The 20,539-nt window shown below is 42.9% G+C and overlaps 1 protein-coding gene across 1 annotated transcript in view; it reads left to right on the top strand.

The window, feature by feature from the left end:
• Positions 1-20,539, top strand: part of tut7 (terminal uridylyl transferase 7) — a 33,452-nt gene that overhangs the window by 10,825 nt on the left and 2,088 nt on the right. The window contains exons 5-27 of the mRNA XM_076271260.1: positions 489-666; positions 783-871; positions 1,245-1,296; positions 2,024-2,093; positions 2,244-2,370; positions 2,482-2,601; positions 2,861-2,989; positions 3,375-3,552; positions 4,805-5,216; positions 7,588-7,867; positions 8,333-8,483; positions 8,652-8,738; positions 9,148-9,248; positions 9,403-9,460; positions 11,784-11,887; positions 12,617-12,706; positions 12,830-12,943; positions 13,106-13,183; positions 13,764-13,941; positions 14,082-14,129; positions 14,263-14,354; positions 15,622-15,737; positions 16,341-16,489. Coding sequence (XP_076127375.1) covers positions 489-666; positions 783-871; positions 1,245-1,296; positions 2,024-2,093; positions 2,244-2,370; positions 2,482-2,601; positions 2,861-2,989; positions 3,375-3,552; positions 4,805-5,216; positions 7,588-7,867; positions 8,333-8,483; positions 8,652-8,738; positions 9,148-9,248; positions 9,403-9,460; positions 11,784-11,887; positions 12,617-12,706; positions 12,830-12,943; positions 13,106-13,183; positions 13,764-13,941; positions 14,082-14,129; positions 14,263-14,354; positions 15,622-15,737; positions 16,341-16,489 — 3,001 coding nt within the window. The remainder of the gene's footprint in view (positions 1-488; positions 667-782; positions 872-1,244; positions 1,297-2,023; positions 2,094-2,243; positions 2,371-2,481; positions 2,602-2,860; positions 2,990-3,374; positions 3,553-4,804; positions 5,217-7,587; positions 7,868-8,332; positions 8,484-8,651; positions 8,739-9,147; positions 9,249-9,402; positions 9,461-11,783; positions 11,888-12,616; positions 12,707-12,829; positions 12,944-13,105; positions 13,184-13,763; positions 13,942-14,081; positions 14,130-14,262; positions 14,355-15,621; positions 15,738-16,340; positions 16,490-20,539) is intronic.

Raw genomic sequence — 20,539 nt, forward strand, 5'->3', positions numbered from 1 at the left:
AGAATTACCACCGAATGCTATCTTAGGATTTCTTCCGTTTTAGACAGACCCATCATATTGCCATACATGGGTCAGATGTACCTCAGGCATACATACAGGTTTCAGGGTGTAGCAAGGGAGATGGTAAGGTTGACTAGGGACCCCAAACCCACGTCACTAGTGGTGATGAAGGCTGACTGTTGAGTTTGTGGAAGAAAGGAAGAGGCCAGGGCAAAATACTAGTCTGCTCTGGTGGGCCTTGGTGTTTGGCCCTGCTGTTTGGCCTTGGTGTTTGGCCCTGCTGTTTGGCCATGGCATTTCAGATTAACCATATTGAAGGCCACTTAGGACAAAGGTTTTAAAGCATTATGAGCTACATGTAGTGTTTACGTAATCTGAGACTTTTGTCGCACATAAAAAAAACCTGAAGAATTCATCATTGCGCAGTTTCAAGAATTATCTATTCATTTCTAATCTATCTAATCTATTCATTTAATGTGCTTTTGTAGGAGAAGCGAGATGAGCTGATGTTGAAGAGCATCCCGCCTCCGGGGAAAGACCAGATATCTGCCATTGGCTCGGCTCTGGAGGCTGTGGTGGTGGGGGAGGGGCTAAGTGAGGAGGACGTGCAGGTGCGGCGTGGGGTGTTAGCCCTGATGCAGTCAGTTATCACTCCTGTACTGCCAGGTAAGCCTGTCATAAGCTCAGGCCATGCACTGTCACAAGTCTGCAGTCCAGTCTGCATGCGTTTGTTGTGTATTCTTTTCTGTGGGCAACATGGGCTGTATGTATGTGTTTTGCAGGGAGTAAGCTCAGGTTGTATGGATCCTCCTGCACTAGGTTTGGCTTCAAAGACTCAGATGTGAACATTGACATCCAGGCTTCCTCCAGCGTGAGTAACCGTGAATTCAGCAGGCTCTGAGCTCTGAGGCCAGTTAAGAGAAATTATATTGTTTTTTAAGTCCAGACTGTATTCTTGTTTGAGATCCTGTCCTCTGATCCTCTGCTATGCTACTGTCTGTGAGGATGTCAAGGATTGTCCTCAATAGAACAGAAGTATTCTATGTTCTCATGAATTAACTAGTTTTATACCGGACTGTCCGGTGTTTTGATTCTGTCCTTGAGTTCTCCTTTAGTCTGGTTCACCTTTAGGCATTCAATTTGCTGTGTACCTTGTTGTTGTCCCTGTGGTTTGTGGTGATGCTCATTGTTTTGTCTACATTGTGCTCATGTTGTATTTAGGTTGTGCTTGACTGTATTCACAGATGCATCAGCCCGATGTTCTACTGCTTGTACAGGAGACCCTATCTAAATGCTGTGAGTATCCGTGTGGGATTGTGGGATTGAATGAGACAGTTTGTTTGTCTGCATGTTACTGAGCTTGTTGTTCTGCATCCAGATGTTCTCCGTGTTATTAGTTATTTGTATGTCTTAGCTCCGCTTACCAATTTGAAGGTTTTATTTGGTTACCTGTGTCCAGTGCTCTTACTATGGGTTTGGGAGTTTGGGTTGATTTGAGCTGTAACATCTCTGTTGACCTCTAGTTTGAGCTGAGCTGACTTTTTGCTTGATATCTTAAAAACAATATTTCTAACAAAATTCTACATGCATTTTAAGTAAAATAAAATAAGCTTGGCCAGAATTAAAAACATAAAACCCTCTACATTATGTGACAGTATGTAGTATGACATCCGGCTGACTCGCCATGGTACATGCCTACCTACTCATATCTCCATTATTGAGGGCAGAATTAGGAGTTTACTATATGGATTATTTCTAAAATGTGCTTTTTGGGATATCCTCCTCCTATTTATTTTCTGTTTTTTGTATGAAGTTGCATTGTCTTTGGTGGTTTAAACACATCAGCTGTAACTTTATGAATTTCCACAGGGTTTCCCTGTGTTAACCTGTTTGCACTCCCAGAACTGGGTGCACATAGCTAAAGCACTAGGATGCAGTTAGGCGTGCATGTGATTCTATCTCGTGTCTCAACTGTGTTCGCTATGTGTGTGTGTGTGTGTGTGTGTGTGTGCCCGTTCTGCAGCTGCGTTTGTGGAGGTCCACGGGGACTTTCACACGCGGGTCCCAGTGGTGGTGTGCCGAGAGAAGCAGAGGTCTGTAGCTCTCTGAGAAAATCACCTTGCACGTAAACCTGCACTCATGTAATTGTTTTCTGTCCACATGGGAAGTAGGGAGATGTAGTTTTCTGTGTGCTCTGCCCTGCTGTGCTGGGACTTTCCTAATACTAGTTGTGGTGTCCTCAGTGCTCTGCTGTGCAGGGTGAGTGCAGGAAATGACAGCGCCTGTCTGACGACGCAGTTCTTGTCTGCACTGACCAGTCAGGAGCCACGTCTGCTGCCACTGGTGCTGGGCCTCAGGCACTGGGCTAGGGTGAGTCCTCTGTCCCCAGCAGCAAACCCTAACCACCACCTTTTCCACCAAACATGATTGTAAGGTGAGGTGATTCTTTCTGAGTGATCTGTCTCTGTGTTCTGGTGTTAGATCTGTCATGTGGACTGTGTAGACGAGGGTGGGCTGCCCGCGTACAGCCTGGCCCTCATGGTGATCTGCTTCCTGCAGCAACGCAAAGAGCCCCTACTGCCAGCGTGCTTGGAGAGCACAGTAAGACCTTGCTTCTGTGTGTGTGTGTGTGTGAGTGTGTGTGTGTGTGTGTGTGTGTGTGTGTGTGTGTGTGTGTGTGTGTGTGTGTGTGTGTGTGTGTGTGTGTGTGTGTGTGTGTGTGTGTGTGTGTGTGTGTGTGTGTGTGAGTGTGTGTGAGTGTGTGTGAGAGTGTGTGTGAGTGTGTGTGTGTGTGAGTGTGTTGTGTGTGTGAGCACCTTTCCATTCACGTTCCCTCTCTCCCCCTCTCTTTCTGTTGCAGGGGTTCTCTGTAGGGCAGCTAGCGGGATTCTCTCTTACAGCCCTTGAGGGCCATGAGGTGCTGTGGGTCTACAGTCATCCCCAGGCAGACACACAGGTCCCTATTGAGAGCACAGTGAAACGTGGAAAGGTAAGTCGATTAGCTCACGTACCCTTATACGCACCCATTAGCCAAATGCAGCTAGCGCTGGTAGATTGGGGCAAACCGCTGCAGACAGGAAAGCTTCTATTCATTTTTGACACCATCTGTTTATTCCCTTTGCATTATGTGTGCTGTGCATATGAATGTCCATGTGTGTTTTTTGTCCAATGTGTCTTGATAACTTTTGCACTGTGTCTGCATGCAGTATGTTATATACCTAACTTAGGTAACTGATTTATACCTGTGTGTGTGTGTGTGTGTGTGTGTGTGCGTGTGTGCGCGTGTGCGCGTGTGTGCGTGTGTGCGTGTGTGCGTGCGTGCGTGTGTGTGCGTGCGTGTGTGTGTGTGTGTGCGTGTGTGTGTGTGTGTGCAGGCTCCATTGGTGTTTGTGGAGAGCTGCAGTGAGGCAAGCGTGGGGCTGCTGTGGGTGGAGCTCCTGCGTTTCTACTCGCTGGACTTCCAGCTGCAGGACCGTGTGCTGAGTGTGCGCACCAACGCCCCACTGTGGCGGGACAACAAGGACTGGCCCCGCAAGAGGATCGCCATCGAGGGTCAGTGAACAGAGTGCATAGACCACCAGAGCCCTGGAAAAAGCTGTAACTGCAGTAGATGAATAAAAGCCCAGTGAAATAATGGCAGCAGTTTAATAATAGCTAATCCTATAGACAATCTCACCGACAATCCCTGTAATGGCTACAGCTCTCTGTTGTGTTTTGGTAGTTTGCATGCTAAAATTTGAATCTGAGGTACATTATTTTGTGGTGTGCACTGGGGGTGTCACGATATCAACATTTCAGAATACGATTATCATGACAAAATATATCACGATAACAATATAATCGCGATATCAATAGCAATCATTATAAAAGAAAGCAATCACTTAAAGTAGGCCTAGACTATATATTAATTTTATTCTAAAATGTTTCTCTTGTCAAAAACATACCATTCAGGCCTACAACTCCCACTTTCTCTCATAAAACAAAATGCCCAAACCAGGTCAACAACATTAAATTGCTAGTATCGACTGATAAGACAAATTTGAACATGAAATTGAACTAGCCCTATATCACTGGATTTATGAATACTGTATTTTCATTGTTTCTAATTGCAGGTAGGCTATCTGAAAATTGCATTTTCAGGAGACTTGCCATAACTTATGATGTTAGCTATTGCATGTTAAAATGGCATGTCATAGTTACACACACTGCCAGTTCATGGACAAACGCAAGTAGCCTACGTTACCTCCTGTCAGAGCAGCTTAAGTAAGGGATAACGGCCGCCGAGGTGTCCTGTTATACTGAATTAATGGACGAGGGGCAAAAAAACTCCCCGACGCGCAGCGGAGTCTCCTGATATCGCTTTTTGTTGCACAGCCAAACGAATTCCCACACGCTTTTCTAGCTGCGGGGCAGAGCAGCAGAGACGGATAAAGGCTATTCTATCCACTGCATTCTCCATCATGTCCGGCATCTTTTCAAGTTAGCTTACAAATTAAATCAAAAGTTTGACGTTGCTATGACTTTAGGTTTGAGTGTGTGACTTTGAAGGGAGCAAGTGAGGAGGAGAGAGAAATCACAAGAGAGTAACAAGCCCGTTCATTTAAAATGGCATCGTTATGCTACACTATAATACCGTGGGTGCATTATTTCCACGATATTCATATTCTCATGTTTTATTCATCACGATTATCATGAAACCGGTATATCGCGACACCCCTATTGTGCACCACTGATGAGGAGGGGTGTAGGGTGGCTAAGGGATGGATTGCTGGGTTTAAACATGACCTTTGTTGTCATTTCCTAGACCCCTTTGCGGTGGGGAGAAACGTAGCTCGTACCATGATCAGCCAGCCCATGTTCGAGTACTTCCTCCACTGCCTCAAGACCACCTACAAGTACTTCAGCCACCGTCCCACCCATCCGGCAGCCAATCACAAGCCACCGAGCCAGCCCAGTCCTAAAGAGAGCTCGACTCCTCGCAAGGCCAGCGGGGAGGCCAAGCCGAAGGCTAGCCGCGATTTAAATCACGTCCAGTCTGGGGTCAAGAACCTCCGAGAGACCTCCAAGGTGGCCAGTAGGAGACGGCAAAACTCGCACTGCTTGGCGCAGGAGGAGCTGGAGGAGGATGAGGAATCCTCCGACCTTTTGGAGGAAGACGATAGTGAGGAAGAAGAGGATTCCGAGGAGGAAGAGGTCATGAATCGAGAGGAGAAGAGGTGAGACTTGTGGAAGAGCCCACTGGCGTCTGATACACAACAAAGTCGCTAAGGCGGGGATCACATTAGCCAGCGGCAAGCGGCATGTTTTCTAATTTTCTCTATGGTTCGGCAGCGGAACGGTGGCAACGCTGGCGTAACGCTACCGTTGAACAAGCTGAGCGTTGAACTTGGTTCAACTTTCAAAGCGCAATGCGAGCGTATTCAATTGACAAACAATTTGTGTTGCTTAGGAACAAGATAAAACGTATTATGGCCGCTGCCGCTTGCCGCTGGCTAATGTGATCCCCGCCTAAGGGTGCATCCAGTACAGTGTTTCCTCTATGTTGATTTGGTAGTGGCGGCCCGCCACGGTTTAATTTTCTTCCCCCACGGAATCAGAAATGGGGCAGACGCACAATAGTCGCAGTTGCCTTTTAAATGATCCTGCTGACATTATGCACCCCCGTTGGCGGCCGCTAACATTGCAATTTAACAACAAGCAGAACTATTCAGAGGTTTGGGGCTGTCCAGTTTAACTCCACATAGTGTGTTGATGTGCTTATTGTCCAAACGTTTGCTTTCTTCTGAGTCACTATTAAACAACACCTCCACCAAAAACGTCACCGCGGTGGGTCCGTTTTAATAAGACAACGTTCAACTTGTCAGTTCTGACAGCTCACGTCCTGATATCAAACATCTGGAAACATTAAAACGATAAGTGAGTCACTAATATAATACAAATTGGAAATAGTCTATAGATTTAGTAATAGATGTAATGATGTTAAAGTAAATAGTTGTGTTGTATGACACGGAAAAGTTGATTTTTTAATGATTTGGGCTACACAGACGCACAAAGGCCGCACAACCTAAACATTTGTTACCCTTGTTGCTAAATGTGAAAATAAATTAGCAAAAAGAAGTGCAACCATTTTTTTAATTTTCTAATGAATTGGGCTACAGAATGCTTGCTTAGCCTAGGCCAGGGGTCGGCAAACTGCATTTTCATCCGGCCTGCCGAGCATTTAATTTGGTTATCAGGCTGCTCGCTATTTTTTTCCTGCGATAGAGACGACGTTGGTTAGCCTTACTGCAAACTGCTTTTCATTCTCCTTAGAGAACGTTTGCAATGTCAATGTCAAACCATCATGTTAAATAGAGATAACATCATGTTAAACTAAGTTAACTCTTAGTTATCTCCTTTGCAGCAGATCTAACATGAACATTATGCAATCCATTTAATTAGGAACGCGTCTGCACTCACGAGAGGGAGAGAGAGCCGCAGGTTCCAGCTGGCTTGCCATTGTTGATAATTGATATCTCCTTCTTATAAGAAACTTTTAAAAGGAAATCATGAAGGCAACAGTAGTTCCCACTACTGACCATTTAAAAACTGTGAGAGGGCCCAGCCTTAGGTACAGCACTAGCCATAGCGGTGCAGGCAGAAGATCATTGAGAAATAAACGTGAATTAAAGCGACTGTCTTAAAGCGACAGTGCACAATTTATACATTTGTTAAACTGCATAAAATTAGCAGTATTTTAAGCAATTCATATTTTAAAGAAATACTTTTCATACTAAATTATAGGCTATAAAAACAATAGTTTTTTATGTATGTGTCGTGGGGGGGGGGGGGGGGTTGTTGTGCGGCAACTTTCAAAACCCAATGTGGCCCTTGAGCCAAAAAGTTTGCCCACCCCTGATCTAACAGCATGTATGCTACTCAGCATCAATGGACCACCTCTTTCTGAATTCCCCTATAACCGAGCCTTGGAGTTATTTTTCCAAAAGAAAAATTAAATGTGCACAGCAAGGCTTCTTTGAATTTTGGTTTCCCCACGAAGAATTTCTTGTAAAATTAATTTTGCAGACCTGTTGTAGATTCTCCAAAAATACAGTTAAATCACAACTGAAAATAATGCCTCATTGAATAGAGTGTGTGAATAGAGGTTAATAAATATAATTGTTTGTGTGTGTCAGTTGGGGGGGGGGAGTGTTCGGACGGGCCTGCCCCCACTGCTTAAAAAAATCCTAGAGGAAACACTGCAGTAGCAATGAGAAGGCTTGTGTTACAATTGAGGGTGCACACTGCACAGTCCAAATTTGGGGGTGCACTGCAGATCCAGACCAATGGCTCCACACACATGCTTGCACTGGTACCCCCACTGAGACAAGAGTGTGATGAGCCCAGCATTTTACATCAAGGCTATCAATTGCCATTTGGAGTCTGATGTAAAAATGTATCTATGTAATCATTTAATATGATAGTTAATTTTGACTCAGTTGGACAGCACTGGACAACAGTACTGGATTGGGTCAGATTTGAGTAGCCTATAGGATTGTACAGCACATGGCATGGCTGTAACGTTGTGTGTTGTGGTTATGTTTGGAGGTGGGAGCCGTTCCAGCTGACCGCAGAGGAAGAGGGGCTATTTGCTCTTGATGAAGAGCTGAGCGAGGAGCATCCGTCCGACTCGGAGCGGGAGGAAGAGGTGGAGGAGGAGGAGGAGGACACTCTTCTTTCAGAGGAGGAGTCTTCTGCCGACCCCACCCCTTTGTCCCGCCCACACTCATTCACCCCGTCCAAATATGGAAGTGCTGAGAAAAGCGCCGAGGCATTGTTAAACGGGTTCCGCTACCATTTCACTAAGCAGGCATTTACCTTAGGCAAGGTGTGTGAGCCCCACAAGCAGATACACACACACATACACACACACATATACACACACACATATATACACACACACACACGCATATATATACACACACACACACACACACACACACACACACACACACACACACACACACACACACACACACACATATACACACACACACACATACATGCACACACACACACACACACACATACATGCACACACACACACACACACACATACGCACGCACACACATACGCACGCACACACATACGCACACACACACACACGCACACACACACACACATATACACACACACATATACACACACACATATATACACACACACACACATATACACACACACACATATACATATACACACACACACACACATACACACACACGCATATACACACACACACATATACACACACACACTCACATGAGAGGATACTGTTTTTTTGTGTGGCAGAAACCCACTCTGGTGTGCAGCCTGTGTAAGCGAGATGGTCATCTGAAGGGTGACTGTCCTGAAGACTTCAAGAAGGTGGAGATGAAGGATCTTCCCACCATGACCCCAAAGTTCCTCAAAATCGTTGATCAAGTGTGTGAGCAGTGCCATAGTGAGTACTACAGAGACACACACACACACACACACACACACAGTTTTAATTGAGCGCAGTACCACATGTTCTGCTTTAATAGAGGTTATTGATCAGTGAAATGTATCTGTGTTGTCAGTATCTTGACCCCTTAACAAGGTCTTGGATTTGTTCCGTTTGTGTTTTCAGAGGATTTTGCCCCAGATGAGGTTGAGGAGCAGGTGAGGGAACACATCTTGCAGGACCTGGAGACCTTCATCAGGCGCCACATAGAAGGTAAGACGTGACCGGGCGCGATGGGAACTGTGAATGGAGTGATGCTACAGGAGAAGGGGACCAAGTGTGTCACCTGCTTAAATCTGTTTAATTGTAATTTAATTGCTGTATCATTGTAAGCTAAAGCAGCCAGGCAGCTACAGCGCTACACTCTTAGGGCTTGAACATGGGGGCTCGTGAAGATGCCATGTCCACAAAGTGTAGCGCTGTAGCTGCCTGGAAGCTCTAGCTGTTGGCTGCAGCAACTCGAGGTAGATAAAACCGATTGTTTCCTAGGGTTTTTTTGTACTGATAGTACTCGATGACCTTGAGAAATGGAGATCTATGAGAAAAAAATTGTGGGAATTCTACTTTAAGTTCAAAAAACTATTTAATTTTGTGTGATGTAATGTTTGTGTCTGTTTGATAGGAGCCCATCTGAAGCTATTTGGTTCATCCAAGAATGGCTTTGGCTTTAAGCAGAGTGACCTAGACATTTGTATGGTGCTTGAGGGCCAGGACACAGCTATGGTACACACTCACTCAGAGGCACAAACACATTTACACACAACCAAAACCCTCACACATATATAACTGGTGCGTGCGTGTGTGTGTTTGTGCGTGCGTGCGTGTGTGTGTTTGTGCGTGTGTGTGTGTGTTTGTGCGTGCGTGTGTGTGTGCTCAGGGGCTGGACTGCATTGGCATAATCCTCAGCCTGGCTCGAGCTCTTGGCAAACACTCAGGTAAGAGTCGTCTTCAGATCCTACACCATGGACTCCTTACAGCTGCACCGTTAAAAAGCACTGCTGCAGGTTACACTGATGTTGGTTCCACTAGTTTACTGTCCTCTTGATCAGACGACATGATTCCAAGGAGGAGACCCAATAAGCTGCACGATTGGAGGAAAATATCTGATTTAGACAAATATTGTGATTGCAATTGCGATTTGCGATATGATTTTTGAATGTCAATGTATTGATTTAGTTAAATATTCCAAATGTCTATTGAAGTTCTGCTGCTTCTGATTTGGGAGCATGCCTGGTGCATGGGAGGCACAGCACTGATTGACTGTGAAGCTCACCGGTCGGGGGTTTGGTGCTTCTTACCAAGGCATAAAAAAAAAAATTCTTGGGTTCCGGTTTCCGACCGACCCTGTCAATTTATGTGCGACCCAAATTTATTTTATGAGCTTGGGGAAGAAATAACACTAAATAGTCTAGGCTACATTAAATAAATCCACAAATAAAAGGCGAACTATAATTACATGAATTACCCCTTGCATTATGTATAGGGATGATTGTATTCTCTCTGTTACAAAGTAGCCTATGCACAGCTGTTCACGAAGACGATTGTTTTCGTCACTTACCAAGGCACTCGCAATTTTGTCCAAACACCGCAACTTCTTCGCAAATTTGACCAATCATCGTAGTTTCACTGTGAAATGTCACCTACCGCAACAGTCCCTCGCGCAGAATATTGAGCCAGATGGCACACTTACTTCTGCACCTTCTGCATATGACGCCAAAGACTGCCCTAAGTGTTCGTTCCTCTGCAGTTTTGATGACAATAAATAGAAGGCTAACGTTAACGATCTGCTTACTTGCATCTCTCAACCTGGTGTTGCTAACCTACCTAGGCTATGAAAGTAAGTTAATTAAGGCCTACTTGGTTTACTGACATTTGAGTAGGCTATGCAACCCATTGGCAAACGTTTACCTGGATATGTCCTTTTAGCTTATGTCATGTTTATGTCAAGCTTATGTCTGCTAGCTTGTGGGCTTAGTTTGAGTAGTGCTACCAAAATCATAGAAATTAATAAAATTGCAAGACATTTACCTCTTCTATGATCCAAGAATAATTTCATTCGAGTTGGTTTTTTTAACATTTATTTTAACTAATGACATGGAAGACATTCCCAATTGCATCCACAAATGCACTATGCAAAAGTGATTTACACTCGTAGCCGAACACAGTGAGATGCAAGCCTTCCAATCCACTCAGAAATGTAATTAGGCTACTCGCACGTCCTTAAAGGGGCAGGCAGTCAATTAGACGTACACCACCAATGTAATGACATTAAACAGAAGTGTAGTCAAATAGTTTAAATCAATATGAAATTACTAGATACTTACTTGGATATTAGTAATTATGCAGGCCACAGACTATGAATTATTAAAAAGATATGAACTTAATATAAATTACAAAATATATGAATGTATTGAAACATATGACATGATACCATCTCTTTAGGTGACTGTCTTTTTTGGACAGTTCTACTATACTGCTTTGTGAATTACCTCAGTCAAAGCATTTTCACAAATAAAGTAGGCCTACTTTGATTTTCTGTAATCCTTACTGTTTACCTTTGATTATCCTATTTAATAAGCATCAAGATTATCAGTGTGATTTTGGTCTTACTAACCTTAATTGCCCTAAATTTAAACTATTTTTGCAATTTTCACTTCCTCCCGCAATTTCTCCACAAGAAACAGCTAAAATCACCGCAACTTCCATCCAGGCATTTTAGGTCGCAACAGTCTCAAAAAACCTCGCGAAATCCTGGAGGGATTGATTTTCTACCTACTGTATCCCTTACTGCCACTGGAAAAAAAAAAAAAAAAAAAAAAAAAAAATTCCCTACCGACCCATGGCCTCAACTGACAACCAACAGGAACCAAACCTTTTTTTTTTTTATGCCCAATTAGAAGTGTCACAGTCAAGGAGGATGACATGAATATAAAAGTCATAAAGGTATCACGATTATAAAAGTCATAAAGGCATCACGATTATTTGTAGCTTTTCGGGTTAGGTGATTGCGTCGGTTCATATTAGGTTTGGCGATTGCGATGCGTTGATTGTGCAGTCCTACCCATGAGCCCTCATGTGGTGCTGGCTTCATGGATGCCTCTGTGTCTCTGTTGGAGCCCTGGGGGTACATATCCTTGTGAAAGTGAATTGAAACGTTAACTCTCTCTCTTTTTCCTTTTGTCTCTCTCTCGCTCTCTCTCGCTCGCTCGCTCACTCTACCTGTGCTCTGTCTTCCCTTCCTGTCTTTGGCCCTGTCAGGTCTGAAGAACATTATTCCCATCATCACAGCCAAAGTGCCCATTGTGAAGTTCTGCCATGTGAAAACTGGCCTTGAGGGAGACATCAGCCTCTACAACAGGCTGGTCAGTCACACTGCCTGCCCTCTGACTCATTCCACATGCTGCTGTACATGAATATGCATGTTGATATGGATATGTGTTGTATACTACTACTGCAACAAATTACCTTTTCCTGGAAGAGAGGAAGAGAGGGAGAGAGGAAGAGAGGAAGAGAAGAGAGGAGAGAAGAGAGGAAGAGAGGTGTCATTTGTATTCCACTGCCCTTCACCATGTATCACTTTTTCACCATCCTCTCTCCTCTCCTCTCCTCTCCTCTCCTCTCCTCTCCTCTCCTTTCTTCTCTCCTCTCCTCTCTCCTCTCCTCTCCTCTCTTCTCTCCTATCTCCTCTCCTCTCTTCTCTCTCCTCTCTTCTCTCCTCTCCTCTCCTCTCCTCTCCTCCCCTCTCCTCTCCTCTCTTCTCTCCTATCTCCTCTTCTCTCCTCTCCTCTCCTCTCCTCTCTTCTCTCCTATCTCCTCTCTTCTCTCCTCTCCTCTCCTCTCCTCTCTTCTCTCCTATCTCCTCTTCTCTCCTCTCCTCTCCTCTCCTCTCTTCTCTCCTATCTCCTCTCCTCTCTTCTCTCCTCTCCTCTCCTCTCCTCTCCTCTCCTCTCTCCTATCTCCTCTCCTCTCTTCTCTCCTCTCCTCTCCTCCCCTCTCCTCTCCTCTCCTCTCTCCTATCTCCTCTCCTCTCCTCTCTCCTCTCCTCTCCTCTCCTCTCCTCTCCTCTCCTCTCCTCTCCTCTCCTCTCCCAGGGCCTGCATAACACTGAGCTGCTGGCCTCCTATGCCTCCATTGACCCTCGTGTGCGGCAGCTCTGCTACACCATGAAGGTCTTTACCAAGGTGCAGTATTCCACACATGTGGTTCTACCTCACACGCTCTCTCTCTCTGCCCCTGCCACGTTGCATATTGTGTTTAAATGTGTGATTTTGTTTGTGTGTGTGTGTGTGTGCGCCTGCATGCAGGTGTGTGACATAGGGGACGCGTCGCGAGGCAGCCTGTCATCGTACGCATACACACTGATGGTGCTGTTCTACTTGCAGCAGAGAGAGCCGCCGGTCATTCCTGTATTACAGGAGGTATGTGTCCATGTTCATTACGGTTCTACATGACAAGAACAAAATATTGTCTTTTTTGATGGGACCCAAATTCATACAAACAAAGCATTGATACGTTCACATGAAGGACAATGTAGATTGCAGATTACAGTACTCAGCTGCATTCCGAATGTGTCTGTGTAGATCTATGATGGCCAGACCAAACCTGAGGTGCTTGTGGAAGGTTGGAATGTTTATTTCTTCAAAGATCTGAAGGATCTGGTGAGTTGATCTTTCTCTTTCTCTCCTTCACAGGTGTAGTATGTCATGTATTATGTAGATGATCTGTGTGTTACTGTGTGCTTGTGGTTGTGAATATCAATATTGTATTGGTTGTTGGGGAAAAATAGACTTGTTTGTTGTTCATTTAACTCTTTAATTTAATGAGCCCTAATTTAAATGACGAGCAAAGACTAAAGTCTAACTAAAGCTAGTTTAATAAGGCAAAGTCTATTTATCAATTGAATACCATGTACAACATCATAAGCACAACTGTTGGGTCAGCTCAATGCAGCCACACACCACACAATAGCTTCAGTTCATGCACAAGACGCTTGACGCTTGGTCATTGAGCGACTGCACTTTGCTCCTCATTTAAATTATGGCACAATGTGCTGATGCCATATAAGACGCCTATTCCACAGAATAGAATGTGTCAATCCCAGACTTCAAAGACTTTGTGAGCTGGGCAATGTTCCAATGCCTGTGTCTTTGTTGGTGTGTTTATATTCATCTGTGTGTGTTTGTGTTTGTGTTTGTGTGTGTGTGTGTGTGTGTGTGTGTGTGTGTGTGTGTGTGGCAGCCGCGCCGCTGGCCCTCATACGGGCAGAATCGTGAGAGCGTGGGAGAGCTGTGGCTCGGGCTCCTCAGGTTCTACACAGAGCAATTTGACTTCAAGGAGCGTGTTATCTGCGTGCGTCAGAAGGACACGCTCTCCCCATTCCAGAAGCAGTGGACCTCCAAATATATCACCATAGAAGGTAGCTGCTGTTTCTCTACTGACCCTACTCTTTGCTTGTGTTGTTTTTATATCTGTCTCTGCCTTCCCCGTCTCATGTCTTCTCCTTATCTAATGTCATTGATCTGAGCTCTCTCTATTTCATTTCATCTTTCTTCACAGATCCCTTTGACTTGCACCACAACCTGGGAGGAGGCCTGTCCAGAAGAAGTATGATACACACACACACACACACACACACCTATGGACTATACCTGCATTTTTGTCATTGTAATTATGTAGATGTACTTTGGGGTCTTGGAATATGGAAATTCGTCATTTTATTTACTCCTATCTCCTTCAGTGATCAATTTCATCATGAAAGCCTTCATCAACGGCCGGAGGGTTTTTGGCACACCTGCCAAAGCCTTCCCCCCTGAATACCCTGACAAGATGGTGGGTGTCCACATTCTGTTGCATACATTATATCAGTATTTGTACAGGTATTTTTTAAACTCCCTTAGGTGATTTAGCAGATCATCTAAGGCAGTGTTTCCCAAACTTTTTTTCTGGCGACCCACTTTTTAAAAATGACAGACCATCGCGACCCATTTCACTTCAAATCTACCCTGCAACCACCAATATTGTTTTAGGCCACAGGTTCTCCAACTTTTCTATGCCTCCCCCAACCATACATTGCTATAGGATCCCTGCTTTGAACACGGTTGTGATGCATTTTGAGCACCATCAGCGTGAAAAGTTGGAAATGACTACTGAAGATTTTATTGCGCATCTGAGAGTAGGCGAAATTTTCACATGTTGTGCAGTCGTCATTCGTCAGCATAGTAAGCTGTTCCTGTATTTCTAAAAAAAAATGTTGTAGGCTACGTTGCATTGCAGACAAATGGGTCCATAACACTGTGGACGTCAATTCCATTGTAAACAGCAAATAACTCAAGTCGTTATATTGTATTGTTATATTATATTATATTGTATAGTCGTTATATCAGAACAAGATGCTTTTGCGCAATAGCCGGAAAAATGCGCCTTTACTTTGGAGTTAGCGATGTAGAAAACGAGAGGAATAGTGTTTAAAATGCCCATTTAAATTGTAGACTATAATGCACTGTTGTGCATTTTAAATCAGAAATAAGAATGTGAGGAGGTTGCTATTAACTTTAAAGATTGCATCTGCAATCGAAACTGTATGCAAATTGTAATGGCCTTATGTCGGTCTATGGATGTCTGCTTTAGTTGACAGCGCGGTCACTAGATTTGAATCGGTAAAGTTGAGGAGCTGGTATCTATTAATGTTCGTGCAAATAGGCGGATTCATGTCCCTTGCAGTTTGCAACTGCAAGGTACATGGCAGGCGCCCCACAGAACGGTTTCATTTTGAGAGGTAGATATCCATGCTGGCACCCCTCTGCGGTGCGTTCGTCCCCCAGTTTCATGCGCCAGTTTCATGAGCTTTTATGACAAAACCGTGACTGTGGTAGTTAACAATCTACATCCTAATAGAAAACTGTTAGCTTTCCTGGTATCAAATGACAAATGGTATCCGTTAGGCCTATAACACAACATAAATTGTGCTGGCGACCCAAATCTCTCAAATCTCCTGCGACCCACCCGTGGGTCGCGACCCAGACTTTGGGAAACACTGATCTAAGGAGCAAAGCTCCTGGTGGAAGCACATCTTTACAGTCTGTTTGTTGATCTACAGGAGTATTTCTTTGACCCTGAAGTGTTGACAGAAGGAGAAGTCGCCCCTAATGACCGCTGCTGCCGCATCTGTGGGAAGATTGGACACTTTGTGAAGGACTGTCCCATGCGCAAAAAGTACTTTCCCTGTTGATTTTGTCTTTATGTGTCTCTGGCTTTAGCCACAAGTTTTGTTGTGCTATTATTATTATTATTATTATTATTATTATTATTAATAACCAGTAGTTCATCAAGGATAGATCGGTTATTGGATTGGAGTAGTATGTACAGTACAGGCCAAAAGTTTGGACACACCTTCTCATTTACTGCGTTTCCTTTATTTTCATGACTATTTACATTGTAGATTCATCAAAACGATTAATGAACACATGTGGAATTATGTACTTAACAAAATAGTGTGAAATAACTGAAAACATGTCTTATATTCTAGTTTCTTCAAAGTTGCTTTTTTTTATTTATTACCATATTCAGCAAGCCATAACTTAACAAATATTCATCTGTGGGCCAAATAACTTTGCATTCATTCATAGTTTTGATGCCTTCAGTGAGAATCTACAATGTAAAATAGTCATAAAAAAATAAAGAAAACGCATTGAAATGAGAAGGTGTGTCCAAACTTTTGGCCTGTGTGTGCACACAGGTGTGAATGATAGTCATGGGGACATTGGCAAAGCATGAGGAAACTGTGTACCATACAACTTTGTGTGTGTGTGTGTTAAGGACCCGTAGCAGGCGTGTTAGTGATGACTGGGAGCACAACGAAAGACACATGAAGGAATACGACCGTCTGCGCAAACAGGAGCAGAAACGCTGCTTCATCTGTGGGGCTAACACACATGTGAAGAAAGCATGTCCATACTACAAACCAGGTACACGCACTCAGAGTACATATATACTTACAGGGTACCCGCGGGGTCTTAAAAGTATTTACAAAGTCTTAAATTTACTATTGTCAAATTAAGGCCTTAAAAGTATTGCATTTTATTTACAAAGTCTTGAATTTCATTCACAAGGTCTTTATTTTTTCCTTTGGTAGAATTAATGGATACCATAATGTCAATTAATTTCCCTAGAGATTAGGGAAAATATGCGTCTCTTCAGAAAATAAACAAACTATCGCTTTTATTTTGAAACCTATGTTCACGGTTCTCATCCCTCAGACATTCACGGCATTAAAGTTAAAGTGTATGCAAGCGCATGTGCGTCTGAAATGTCAGCTGGAATAGTGATGTGAGCCGACCAGGAAAGATGTCACAGGTGGGATAGTTAAAACGTAAGAATTAAATATTCAAAACGAGTAAATTAGAGTAGTAATGTAGCAGCGTGTTTTTTTCTATTGTTGTGAACACTGTCAATATTAGACCGCTAACCTTATGTTGCCGTTTTTGCAAGTGAAAAAAAATAGATATGGGCTATGTTCAACTGTATAGGCTACAACAAGTTTCTGTGATGAAGAATACATGAAGTTTGAACAATTTAGATGGGCAAAAGGTGGAGCAAATTTAGACAACTTTAACAGATAACTTTATCAGTATAGTAAAGGCTAATGTAAATTAAATATGAATTGCTCCTAAACTGGCATGTGTCATTCCAAGACAAAAGCAATGATGACTGGCATGATGTAGTGTGAGAAACTTTCAAAATAGCCCCATCTGGAATATTCCCTCCTACATGTAATGTGAACACTTCTCTCACAACATGGTTAGTTAAAAAATCTGCAAGCAGCCTAGGCTGCAGGTTAAAACATTTGCAATCAATTTAATCAATAGGCCTTTTCACACAGAGATCACGCTAAATTTGCGGGAAGAGGAGAAGTCTTTTTGCCGCAACGTGTGTCTGAAAACGAGGTGAAAATTTGCCGGCCTGCTGATCTGTTCACATGATGCGGCATTTTGGGGAGCCAGGAGGCAGGATCAGCTAGCAAATTAAAATGTGACGTGCAACAGGGGGCGTGTAGAGTGATAGTCGTAGGACTTATTATGCGTGGGCCTTCAGATGCAGCAGGTGTGTGATTTCCAAAACCATGGCGGGAGAGCCGACTGCACTTTGGTTAGCTTGCATTTGCTTTGCTGTTGCTTAGAATGTTAAATTCTTGCGATAGATGTATTCAGACAATAAAAAAGTAATTTGGAAGGGAAATTGAAGAGAAGAGTTGTCCCCTCCGTTGGCCCTGATTCCCCTTTGAAAATCAGAGGTTCACGGGCTACTGTGGCCTTGGTCAGTGGCGCCGCCAGCCAAAATCCTGTACGCACTGTGTGTACAATTTATTTACTAAATCATTCAATATTACAACAATAAAAATAGCTTGTGTACTGTCTTAATTGAAACATGCTTTGCGCACAAATGATAGCCTAGGGCAAAGAGAATGGACATCTCAACATAAGGATACATTAGAAGATGATGATTGGTGTAAACTTTGTCACACGACGTGATAAGCAGTTCTGGCGCTTAAAAACGCAACGTTCCATTCAGTCATAAATCATTCAAGCGTAGGCCTAGTGCTCGTCATGAAAAGAAAACAGCAGCTTAATATTTTTAACAGTGGGTGTTTAACAGTAGGCCTAGTCGCACTGTTAGCAGTTATGCCGAAGGCAGTGAGATTATTAGGCATTGCATCCTGTCACTCTGTTTGGAACATCGCAGTTCGGGTTGATAAGATTCAGTTAATGCGAGTATGGATCGTCTCAAAGTTTGTGACAACCAAACAGCAGTGTAGGCAAAGCAAATCCTAATTGTTAGGTTACCATAGCTGTCTTTTCTCTAGGCCTAGGCCTATCGGAAATCACGACATAAGCTCATTGGTTTCTTTTTTATTTTCTTTCTTGTTCGCGTGTTGGGTAGTGAAGCATTTAAAGCAATGTACATCATGTGAGCCAGAGCCGATATGGCCAGAGCTGCTGCTCTGTAAAGGTATTTCTGTCCCACCCAAATTTGCTGAACTACTTGCGAAGTAGCCTATTCATCACAGACATCACATGTATCACACGAAAGAGCTGTTCTCTGCTTTTAAACAATGTTAGTGGTTAGTTGTTGTGGTAAACGGTTCGCGAGAAAAGTAACTTTAATTTAATCATATTTTCTGCGCCCGTCTCTCTACCCATTCTTCTTGGTGGAATACTTTGCGAACTTTCCCTCAACACATGACAAACCTTATATCAGAATAAACAGCAGACCTTACCTAACACAAAGGTGTAAAGCATTACCCTGTACAGTTAGCCATTCCAGAGTAATCCGGTTTTAAATTTGCAGCAATCTCTATATGCATGTCTCCAACTTTGGGGTTCACATGTGTTTAAATTAGGGCTGTCAATCGATTAAAAAAAATAATGAAATTAATTACATACTTGTGATCAATGAATCTAAATTAATCGCATATATAAGTTTTGCTGTGAAAGTATTTAGAAAATTTTAATTCAAATTAATCATTGAATAATCAGCATTCGTGACATTAAAGTTCAAAAACTCTTTTATTATTATTTTCACTGTTCAAATAATGGCCATAATAATCTATGATATGACCTAATAAGCTGAGGAAATAAATTCAAAAGTGCTTCGGGAAGAAGTTTTTTTCACATACAAGGCATTTCAGGCCACAGATATAACCTAGGGGACACAATGAAAATAAATGAACACTCCCCTCAATGTCAACACTATTTCTTTGCATTGATGTGCGACTTTAGAGTTGACAAACTCCGGTGATATGCAAATTCCAACACCATCACACTAATTCCAACTCAAATCAACACCATCAGACCGTTTTTTAAAAGTAAATGTTCCAATCAATGATCTAGGCAGCACATTTTCTTCTCTCTCCTTCATTTTACAATGTAATAGTTACTGACTAGAACGGCTCGGGGTCAAAGGTCATACGGAATCGATTAATCAGTTATTTTTTCTCAAATTAATTAATACAAATGAATCAGTTATTTTGACAGCCCTAGTTTAAATTGTTCAATAGGCCTACATGATTTTATAACAGGCCAAATACAAAATAAATGTTACAAATATCGCCTAGATATCTGTAAACATTACAATCAGAGGATATACATATAGGGCAGACAGACGCTCATGAGTTCATGCTTTGTTTTATCGCTGGATTTTAGGATGGCCTATTATGGCAACCGATTGCATTCCGAGCTACAGTCAACTCTAGCAGGCATTAAATGACTGAAGACTTTGTGAATTTAAAGATTGACATAATGTGCTGTCTCTGCTATTGCTGCTTTTGATCAGTTAGATCTCCTGTGGTGGGCTGGACATAGCATCGAAATGCCAGCCCAGATTCCCCTTTCCACCTTGACCCATTCACACTGGTGCCGGAACTTATCGATTCATCAAAAAGTCTAAGGTGCTTGGTAGTAAATTTGGCGAGACACTTCCTCCCGCCTTTCCGCCTCGGTCTATGTGAAAAGGACAGGCGTTCCGCGAATTTGGTACATAATTTTGCGGGGATTTTGGCAGTGTGTAAGGGCCTAATGAAATAGGGTAGACTAGGCTTGCATTTGTAATTTTAGCCTGAAAAAGTGTCTGTCACAAGTAATTTATTTGTTATCTGATTTTTTCCAACAAATATGCATATCTTATCATGCTTACTCTACTAGGCTATGCTAATAAGTGTCCTTAAGGCCTATGACATCTTCAAAAATGTCTGATAATTCAGGCTCAGAAATTGTCTTTGTTTTAAGGCCTGAAACATGTCCAAAGAAATTGGTATTGAATTTCATTCGAAGTGGTATTAAAAAGGTCTTAAAAAGTCTTGAATTTAAGTTGGAGGATCCTGGGGGAGTATGTCTATGATCAGGAATACACAGACACATGCGACAGACTCTTTTGTCCAAAGACACTAACAGAATATGGCAATTACATATGTTAAAAATATGAAAAAAGCCAACACGTTTCTAAGAAGTTATAGGATTATT

The sequence above is a fragment of the Alosa pseudoharengus genome, unplaced genomic scaffold (genome assembly GCF_046254945.1).
Source record: "Alosa pseudoharengus isolate Yale_2024_CS ecotype anadromous, Long Island Sound unplaced genomic scaffold, YU_APseudo_1.1 YU_APseudo_1.1_scf_6, whole genome shotgun sequence".
In the NCBI taxonomy this organism is placed as follows: domain Eukaryota; kingdom Metazoa; phylum Chordata; class Actinopteri; order Clupeiformes; family Clupeidae; genus Alosa; species Alosa pseudoharengus.